We start from the raw sequence: 10,877 nt of genomic DNA on the forward strand, positions 1-10,877 counted from the left end.
ATCTAAAGAGTTATTGTAAAATCTGGCATAAGATTAAGAAGAAAACTAAATTTCAAATCTGTACTGATAAACATCATAAGCAGTCACATTGGCACACCCGTTTGTTGAGAAAGTGAATTTGTGGGTGCACAAAGTGACACACATCAAAAAGATTTGAGTCACAATCACACTTGTAGTGTAACAAACAAATCTTCTATCTGCTTTTCGAACAGTGGTGCTGTAGTGCCAGTTATGAACAAATACATCTTTATCGGGTAGATACAATGAGATATGTACTTTGTTTCCCCTTTGTGCATGTCAGCGGACAGTCTCTTCAATGCAGGGGTATCCAATTTGAAATGTGTAAGTCAAATCTATGCCTTGTTGAAATAATATCTTATTGCTGTATTGATTACTACATTTTAGATTCTTTGTATTTAAACAACCTTTATTGATAATATGGCTTGGCATAGATATATAAATATACGAGCATTAGGCAAGCCTTTTATTAATATGTTTTGATGTATAGCAATATTTCATTTGATATTTTGCAGATTTTTAACGGCAAAACACATATAATACAAATTTTTGATTCCTTGGGCAAATATAAACGTATTGATGATAATGACATGAACATACTTTGGTAAGTATCATCAGAACACCTGTTAAATTATTATTATCAATACTTTTAAAATATTAGTAGATCCACTGTGGTATATTTATCAGAAGTGTTTTTTTGTTTTTTATAACTCAGTAATGTTTTCAAGCACATATGGGATCTTCAACAGTGGAACATTGAATACCCAATACAATGGAAACAGACAGACAGTGAGAGTTGTGGTGTATTTGTCTGCACTGTAAGTTTCAATAGAAATCTTTATTCATTGGCTAATATTAATTTCCATGGATAAGCCACAACTGTTTTATTTTGTTTTTCAATTAATAGGCAGCTGATGTAGTCAGTCGTGGTATCTTAATGTCATCCGAAGAATTATCAGCGACTAATATGCAGCACCTAAGAAGATACCATGCTTCAAAACTCATGCTGATTCTTAGAAAACAGGTATGATAATTCTTTAATCAATTAGATAATAAATACTAGTAAAATCTTTAGATTTTTTCCTAGTGAAATAAAAAAAAAATCATAATGAAATGGGTTAACATCATACATCCAATTATGATGTGTGCACACATATTATTTATTTCACTGATTATTGATCAATTTTGATGAGCATTTTATGCGGCAGGTGAAAATATGGACTCTCAGTTTGTGGAAAATACATGAAAAGGACATGCTTGATGTAAGTTGGATGGTGGATATGAGATCATCAACTGTCCTAAGAAGTTATAAGCATATATGCTATTGTACTGTCACTCCTTAATTAGGATAAACTGGCTCCATGCATCAGCTTGTCATGACAATAAATTGTCATCCTATTTACCCTGGCATTATTTGTCCTTCTGTTACAATACATTTGGAAAACGTTATGACTGTAATTTTCTTTTTAAAACATGCATTTGTTCATCCACATATGATAGTATTAAAATACAGCTGAATGTTTAAAGCCATGATGTGCACATATGTCATGTCCACCTAAGACAATGTATCAAAGTAAAATGTCAACCTAAATCAACTTTTTATCTAACGGTAGCTCTGTCTGAGTTTGATGTATCATACAAAATTAATGAATTCCATTACATTATGTCCAATTATTCCAGTTTTTTGGATGTGTTTAGAATATTTTGTGCCATGATTTATCAATTGTATGTTATTATTTTATGAAGTTACTTCTAAGTTAAATTAGCAAGCATTAATGTTGTTAATGTATTACCTGAAAAATTTCATTTGCATAAAACCAATGAAGTAAAGTACTGCTATTTTGTTCAAACTCTAACCTTGACAGTCACACTTTCCTGAGACCGGTTCTTGAATTGTGTTGTGAATTCTTACAAAAATGTCAAAACATTTTCACATGCAAACATATAGCACATATGCATTTATGTCCGCATGTTGTGTTGCGCACTACGCAATTGGACTCACTATATTTTTTTTACCATTAAAGAGAATACTTTGTCTTGGGCTGAAATCCATTTCCATGTCAAACAACCTAGAGAAAGTAAAGTGGATGCTTTCCTAAGTACAACCTAGGTGCACAATACCTTTGGGAAAATGGTCCTTATTCATGGTATTCATGGTGTAAATTACATCTATACAGTAACCTCACTGAACATAAACATTTGCATATTGTTCTTTTATAGGGCATTGAGAAGGAGAAGGTAGCCTCAGTTTCCAAAGAGACTGGTCTGAACACTGAACAGTTAATGCAAAAAGAAGATACTGCAGGAGCAGAGCAAAGTGTTGTCCAAAAAAGAGAGACAGGAAAGAGCCTAGTTCGAGGAATCGATGGTACAGAATGCATTGCAGCAAAAGAGATGGTCTGCCTATACCAAGAGAGTGCTGATTCAAAAAAAAAGTAAGTTAAGTCATGTCTGTTTATAATATAACTATATATTATATAAATATTAGTTTGTGACAGTGAGAAGTACTAGACTGTCTTCTAAAATCAAAACCTGCAAATAATATAATAATTGTTTTTTACAGGGAAAGTTATGCAACTGAATCTATAGTGATCTTGTTTCATGTTATAAATAAATAGCAACTATCCTAAGCTTGAGAAAAATGAGAGCACACTTCAATTTTTTTATTGACATTGTGTTTATGTTGTTCTGAGTTTTGAGAATTGGAGATAATGTAAATGAGTACTTTTGCCTGGAAAAGTGATTCAAAAGATGCACTTTGTATTTTAAAAATTAAATTTTCACTGTTGTAAATGTCGTATCACAATATATTTGCATGAGCAGATCACTATATCCCAAAGAACAAAAACTGGAATGGATAGAGTGCGAAAAGTGCAAACAGTGGTTACATTCTGATTGTGCAGATGTGCCAATAACAGAACAGTTTGTGGACACTCCATTTTATTGCGGATGCCACAAAGAATTTCCACTTGCATTGGACAGGTAAATATGCAGTTAAATATTGAATATATGTATTTATTTGACCTGCTTCTTGAAAGGGAAGGTGCAAAACTATGTGCCACAGTAAACTTGGATGATAGATAAGGCAGTTTGTACTGCATATCTCCACATTTATATGTTATGAATGATTCAAGTGATACCTTTACTATTCCTATTACCAAGTTTGCATGGGGGAATCCATAATAAATGATTAGGTGTAGATATATCTTGCTATATAATTGAACACCACATTGATGGAAATAATGAGCAGTTGAAAATTCGGCAAAGTAAATTGTGATACTTGAAATTCCCATCATTTGAAGGCCAATAGAAAGTCACCAGGTGAGGTTTAAGTAGGAACATTATGATAATTAGTTGAGGTTTAGAGGTTGGATGTTCTACTGAGAGAAAAATATGCCAGAAGTTGATGAAAAAACCTTTTAGCAAGTACACTTGCTACATTTCCAAAAATGTAAATGGTGGCAAATATAAATTATTTGAAATTCCAGCAGCATTCTAGAATTACTGATATGAATCTGTAACTGACATACATTATATTGAGTTGTCTTAGAATTCTTCATAGCTTTGAGAAACGTTATTCAATAATTCACAATAAACTAGTCTTTATGAGATGATATTTCAAGCTTTTATCAGCAATAGAACATTATGTAATTCACAAGTAAAAATATATTATGTTTAAATTTAGTCACACAATTAGTGAAATTTTTGATAAAAAATGCACAAGAAGAAATTCAAAAAGTCTGATTTTGCTAAATGCATTGTATTTAATGGTTTCTAATTTTTAAATTAGAATCATAAATGAAAACATTTAAAAGAGTTTTTAAGGGTTAGGCATTACTGTTTTTTATTATTCTGAATAAGTATTCCTTAAAAGAGTCATACATAGACTTTAATTACATTCAATGGTTATGTTTTTAGAAAAATAGGTGAAATTGTCAGACAATCAATTAATATGTAAATATTGATTTTTAGGCTAAAAAAAAACCTGGAAGACAGAGGCATCGTGAATTTACTTACTGAAGATGAGATAAAGGCTTGTATCAAATAATGAGTATTTCTATGAATTTACCATTTTGTGTGTTTAAAACATGTATTTCATAACACAAACGTACTGAATGGAACTACCTTCCTCATATTAATGTAATGTGTTCAAGAGCCATGACATATAAAAGGAGGATGCATGCCTTTTGAAGATTAGTGAAAACATGGAAAAATCTTAACTGTATTATTTTCTGTCCTCTTTGAAAACAATTTAATTAATAACAACATAATTTTTTAAGTGTTTATGTCCCTACTAGCCATTTATCGACTTCTTGTAAAATGCTCATTTCGTTAATTATATAGATTTGTCATAAGTTTTTTTTTAACATGTTGACTGGGTTCTCTGGCTGAATTAAATATACTAAAACTCATGGTCCGGGTTCAACATGCGACCTTGGTGCAAATTAGTTGCAGAACATGTGGATAAGGGGTAATATAAACATGTAAATGACTCTTAAAAAAATCTAGGTCTGAGCTACGTGAAGAAACAAATATTTTACTAAATAAGGAAATAATGTGAAGTACTTTGGTGAATGCTTTTAAAAAAAAAAGCATATTTCTGAATCATGATATAAGAAACATAACATACAACAAGACCCAGAGTTACTAAAGTTTGATGCAAACCCATGTTCAGCACTTACAGGTCTATTTAGAAACAGCATTTAGTAATATTACTACAGTGCTACTAACAATCTATAAAATGCTATTTACAAACCTACTTGTAGACTGTACACCTATCCTATTTTTTCTGCTGTGGAGATCTCTGTCCAAATGCGGAATATCTGCATACGTAGGTATAAGTTAAAGTAGTAAATATGGAGGGTTTTGATGGGAGGGGCTGGAAAATAGAGAACAGTTATGATTAAAGTGAGTGGGTTTGGGGAATAATGAGGGATTTACGGAGGGTCAAGGAATGTGAGTGAGGGGGTTAGGAACCCACAAAAGAGTAAGACTATTTCTCTAAAAAAAATCACTTATGTAGTAACTACAGCCCAAAAGAGCTCCAAAACAGTAGGAAATCAGTCAATCTCAGAGATGAAATAAGCTCAGAACCACCCATGGTCAACAAATGATAATGCAACACCCTCCTATACAAAATAAAGGTGATAGGAACTTAGATTAAAACGCCATAGGAAATCATCTTACATTAAGATAAATTAAAAGGAACAGTTACAAATTTAAAAAAATATGTTTTTATTTGAAAGCTGACGTAAAAATTGTACTTTTGTGTATAATTATAGAATATGTTATAATTTATTTTCATGTACAAATTAATGTTACAGTATTTATTATTAAAATCAAATTACATTATTTATGATTCATTCTGTTCCTGCTCTTTAATAAGTATTAAAGCACACAAAATTATTTCTTCTACATTAGGTGGAAATTGATTTTTTTCATTTAAAATTAACCACAATTATTAAAATGTATTTTTGTTTAGATTATTATTATAGAGTTATATTAATGGTCTAAGATGATGTGAGAATTGAACATAGCTCTATAGGAGTATTTAATTTCGTGTGTGTTAGAAATTGGATTACTGGATGGCAAAGGTATGTTCACTGTACATGGAGTAACCACATTCATAGTCAGGGTAAGTCAGAAACACACTGTGGAATTAACCTGTGCTCAAACTCTGGTGGCTTGGGACAGACTTGTCAGGTTTAACTTAAAAGGCAGTATGTGATGTATTTGTGCACCACATCGAACAGTAACACAGTGAAAACTCCTCAAAAAATCCACACAGTTAAGAAAAATAAAGACTAAGGTCCCAATTCATATCTCGCTAGTAATGCCCTCCGTACAACTCGGATCCATAGGGCTTTACGAGCAATTTGTGCAACTGGAGTCCAAACGAGCGAGTATGATGCATTTTTATGCTTACGGACTCGGTTTGCTCAGACTCCCATTGAACTCTATGGGATCAATTATACTGGACGCGTGCACTGGCTCCCATAGCAAAAAGGGGTGAATGGGGAAAAACGTACACCCTGTGGTGGGCACCCCATGGTGCACACCACACTGTGCATGCATGGGAAGAGGGGGCCATGGGTAACCACACAGGTCTGAATCAGAGTGCGCCAAGTGACAGTAGGCCTTCTAAGGGCCCCAAAAGAATGATTCCGTCAGATTTTTTGATCCCGACATACCGAAACGTGAAGGCTGTCCGAATCATGCATAGTACTTGCTCACTCAGAAACAGAGTCCATAGAGCTGTATGAAGCATCTGAGTACGAGTCATATGAACTTGACTGGGTTGGGAGATGATTCTCTTGAAGTGTACTTGAACTTTGTATCATACTTGGTCGTTCGGACCAGTCTACAAATTGGTCGGGAAAAGGGCTAAGAAACGGATCCGTTAAAGCCAAATCCGATTCCACGGCCTTCCGAGCGAGATCGGAATCGACCCCTAAGTCAATGGATTAAACAAGATCAAAACATTAAAAAAAGAAATGTGTAGCAGTCAAGGCATTCATTTTTAATGATTAAACGCAAAAATAGTGCTGAGAAGCAGTTATTGCCTAAAGAGTTATTTGGTCATGCCAGCCCGGGACAAAGTTAAGAGTGCAGGCAGACTGCGATGAAGCACGGGCGGGAATCGGGGATCCACCTGGGCCTATTAAATAAAAGTACCTTAGTCCTTGGTTTGCATAGATAAAGAAGTGGGGTGCAGCCGTGCAATATGTCAGTGATCCCGACGCAGTTGTAGTGTTGCAAATCATGCTTCCATGCAATTGCGGTAAAGCATCAGTTCCATGAATGAGATGCCAGGTCTGAAGTGTAGTGGTTCTGAGTGTGATGCACTGGGGTTTCTCCACTCTGTAAAGATGATTTGTCGATCTACTCCACACAGTGGCAGAGATGCATTGGTTCTGAAGTGGTGGTTCCGGAGGCGATGGGGAGGTTGCGAGTGCAATGCACTGACCTGGCTTCAACACAGCAGTAATGCATCACCCCAAAGCTCACTACAGGGGATGTGTTGGTTCTGATCAGTGCAACTGCCTCGATGCAAGTGTTTTTGTCGTTGCAGCACTTTATGCTAACTTTTAAGATCCCTGGACTGGGTTGCTACCACTTAGCCACGCAAGACTTGCAGCAAGCACAGTCCGGGTGCTGTTTATTGGTTGAAAAGATGTCTTTGATATCTCTTATACTTCAGAAACTGGATGCAAGCCAACAAGCCCTTGGAGATACTCAGGCTCAGGGATATTGAGATGCAGATCCAGTCCTCCTCATCACCAGGCAAAAGGACAGCAGGCAGCAGGCAAAGACATCAAAGTAGTTCAGCAAAGTGGCATTCCATCCAGCAGCAGCACAGTATTCCTTTTTACTGATATAATGTCCTCAGTTCTAGAAGTGTTCTGGGTTGGTGGATTCACCACGTATACTCTGCTGGGCCTTAGAAGTGGGGAGACTTCAAATTGATGCCTTTTAAAATGCACAAGTCACTGCCTTTCTAGTCCTGTCTCCAGACTCAATAATTGCAGCCATTTGTGTGGGTCAGTGCATATCGCTTTCAGGTTAAAGTGTCAGCACCTTGCTTTCATTCTGCCCGGGATAGGCCCTCAAGATGTGGATGACCTTTTAGTCACACCTATGCTCCCTTTGTTTGTGTCTGTCTAGAGGTAATGAAGAAAGCCAGCTTTCACCCACCCCAGACGTGTATGCAAAGACACATAGAAGGTACCAAATTGTTACAGTAAAAAAGTAACATTTTCGGAATTTCAACTTAAAATCCATCTTCATCATAAGTTGTGTTTTTAAATTGTGATTCCAGATCGACCTTAATTTGAGGTTCTCATCTCTTCCCACTTTGAAATTATACTTTTGAAATGTAATAAGGCAATCCTACCTTATCCTATGGGAGAGATATGCCTTGCAGTAGTGAAACAATTGTAAGAGTATTACAGAAACTAAAAACTAAATATTTCCTACTTTTTAAATACACTGAACCCTGTCCATGGGCTGTCCAGGGCCTAATGTAGGGTTGACCTATGTGTATTAGGAAGGAAGCTTTGGGTCAGGCAAGTGGGTTAACTTTCCAGGTTAACATGGCAGTTTAAAACTGCACACACAGACTTTGCAGTGACAAGCATGACACATGTTTAAAGGGCTACTTATGTAGGTGGTACAATCAGTGCTGCAGGCCCACTAGAAACATTTAATTTACACACCCTAGGCACATGTAGGGCACTTTCGTAGGAAATTATAAGTTATTTAAATATGCCAACTTTGGATAAGCCAATGTTGCCATGTTGTCAGTAAAGCACAGCTGCACGTTAGCACTGTTTATCATGGTTAAACTACCCAGGCTACTAAAGACATCAAAAGCGAAGTCAGCAAAAACATGAACTCAGAAGGTGAAAAAGGCAGGGTAAACCATGCCAAGGATGTCAGGTCTAACAGTGCCCATAGTTAAAAAGAAGAAAAAGTTAGCGGAAGTGAAGGAAAGCAGGTATATTCAGCCCAAACTTTTGTGAGTCCCATGGCAAATAGTAGTTTCATAGCCTTAATTAGGTCTATTGAGCCCATTTCATGGCTTAATCATCGTTTTTGCCTTCCTAACTGGACACATATTTTGCCTTAGTCTGGTGATTTTCAGAAAGTACAAGGCCAAAACTCCTACATCTCTCTAATATTGTTCCACCAATATAGGCTTGCCAGACCATAACTTAGGCACACACATACAAAGACCCCAGTAGGCTAGCACATACATATAAGCAAGCATAGAAACACATTAGAATGACACGCTCAATAACATACATGCTAACTTACACTTATTACAGACAAAGGTTTATGTAGAAATATATCTGTACCTTAGTCTCATAATCATTTAAGAGTTACCTGCTGGGCAAAAGTGATAAATACCTCCTTTTTGCATGTTGCAAAGGCAACAGGTAAGTGTAGGGTAAGGCTGTGGCACTTGTCAGCCAGCCATATTGTGGAAATCTTCAAAAGGGGTCAAGAGAGCTGCAGCTCTCTGTCTCCTAAAATCTGCTGGACATGATCATGAACAAAAGAACATTGAGTTCGGTGAAGGTCAGCGAAGGGCCAGAGATGGGACGATATGAAATTGGAGGAGAATTGCCTTAGACTGGTCCCATGAAACATCAAAAGACATCTGAACCTGAGATTATAGAGGAAGGATTCTTGCAATGGTGAGTACAGGAATGCACATGCATCAGTAGCATCCTTTAACCTTGTCCCTCGTAGAGCCCACCTGCTCACGTCACTGTTGTGACAATTTTAAGAATGTGTGAATATAGATTGGATAGATCTAGAGGACGCTGAAAAGAAAATGTCTGCCTTAGAGCGAGATATGGCAAAATAACCCCTATTAGAATCACCAGCCGTTCTTCGATGGTGCCTTGAACCAACACATAATGAATTTGCAAAATTGGGGTAGCACTGAAGACAAACAAATAAAAAGTATGTGCCACTGCCATGCTCTTTAACTTCAAGGATCACCAGTGGGAGGATATTTGGCAATCAGCACATATTGTCAATCCCTTTCTCACCCCTTCTCAATAACTGAAGGGAACCACCAATAACAGACACATTGACAACATGTGCCAAATGTAAACAGATTTCTTATATAAATATATATTGTTGTATAATTCATGATCACTTTATGGGTGGTTATGTGTAGACACCTGGCTCGCCTCTGCCCAAAGACAAACTTAAAAGCAAAGGAGATGCCATTGTCATCTTTTGTCAAGAAAGCCATGACATTATTATTGAAAAACAACTAAAGGTCATGAGTTAACTGTTGTGTTACAAAAATTTGTTTCTAGACTTATAGGAAAGGGAATGTGATTGGTGCAGCCACTCTTTCAGTGGCAAATGTGTATAACTATTCAAGACATGTTAGAATTAGATATTTGGAGCGAGTGGGACCGAAAACAAGAGTTCTAAATAAATAGTTGGTGGAGCAAGGGCCTGTACTTGGGTGCGCTTAGAAAGGAATAGCAAACAACTAAGCTTGAAGCCCTAATATGGCTAGGGCTAGATAAAGTTGAAAGTCTTTCATCCAAGACGGAGAGACAGGTATGGCGAGAACAGACACAAGCTAGTTTGTTACCTTGTAAGCATTGCTTAGGCAGATTTGGAATTTGGAGACCATTGCGGAATCAGGGTCTAAATGTTACTCATTAGGTGAAGTTCTAAACAGAGCAGATAGCAGAGCAGTCATAATCATCATCCAAAATAAGAAAACAAGAGAGATACTAACCGATCAATGTAAAAGTCTATGGGAAAGAGGTTGATAATTGACCTAAACATATTTTAGGCACTATGTAGGTAGCATTTGTAAGACAAATAAGAGAATTATCATGAAGACAAGGCAGTAAGGGTTGCTAATGCCAGCTGAGTTTTGAAAAGACTAGTCAAGCCATCAGTATAGTAATAGAATATGAAGGTATGACCCATGAAATAGGGTTTGTCAGAAAATATGAGAATGAAAGGGAATCACTCAGAAATTCAAACTGAGACATGAGGTTAACAGGATAATGTATGCATACTTTTAGAAATCAATAGCAGGGGAGAAAGCAGTAACTAGTATGAAAATAACTTTAGGTAATAAATTAATTGAACTAAGCAGGTGCACCCATAAGACATATTATTAGGAGGGCAATCTTAATCCATAAAGGTCATGGTTAGCTAACAGCATTAAATCTTTAGTGTACATTGCTTCTTGAAGAGTTTCATTATTTGCTTATAATCCAATTGTTATATTACATAAATGTGTGGAATTGGTACCGTAACTTTAAGATTTTCATCATTACTATATGGCAAAAGGAAATGTAATGACATGCTAT

General features: G+C 36.2%; 1 protein-coding gene across 1 annotated transcript; it reads left to right on the forward strand.

The window, feature by feature from the left end:
• Positions 1 to 558: 558 nt before the first annotated feature.
• On the forward strand, positions 559 to 2,520 carry LOC146871576 (uncharacterized). Its single transcript, XM_085599761.1, has 4 exons — positions 559 to 622; positions 734 to 836; positions 926 to 1,042; positions 2,239 to 2,520. The coding sequence occupies exons 1-4, from the start codon at positions 609 to 611 to the stop codon at positions 2,455 to 2,457; spliced, it is 453 nt and encodes a 150-aa protein (XP_085455887.1). The 5' UTR covers positions 559 to 608; the 3' UTR covers positions 2,458 to 2,520.
• The last annotated feature ends 8,357 nt before the right edge of the window (positions 2,521 to 10,877 follow it).

Source organism: Triturus cristatus, chromosome 1_1 (assembly GCF_964204655.1).
Source record: "Triturus cristatus chromosome 1_1, aTriCri1.1, whole genome shotgun sequence".
NCBI lineage: Eukaryota > Metazoa > Chordata > Amphibia > Caudata > Salamandridae > Triturus > Triturus cristatus.

What these genes read in the sequence shown, in the direction of transcription:
- LOC146871576 (XM_085599761.1), top strand. An exon ending in GTGGTGTATTTGTCTGCACT is followed by an intron (nt 837 to 925) that starts GTAAGTTTCAAT and finishes TTCAATTAATAG; the next exon opens with GCAGCTGATGTAGTCAGTCG. An exon ending in TGCTGATTCTTAGAAAACAG is followed by an intron (nt 1,043 to 2,238) that starts GTATGATAATTC and finishes GTTCTTTTATAG; the next exon opens with GGCATTGAGAAGGAGAAGGT.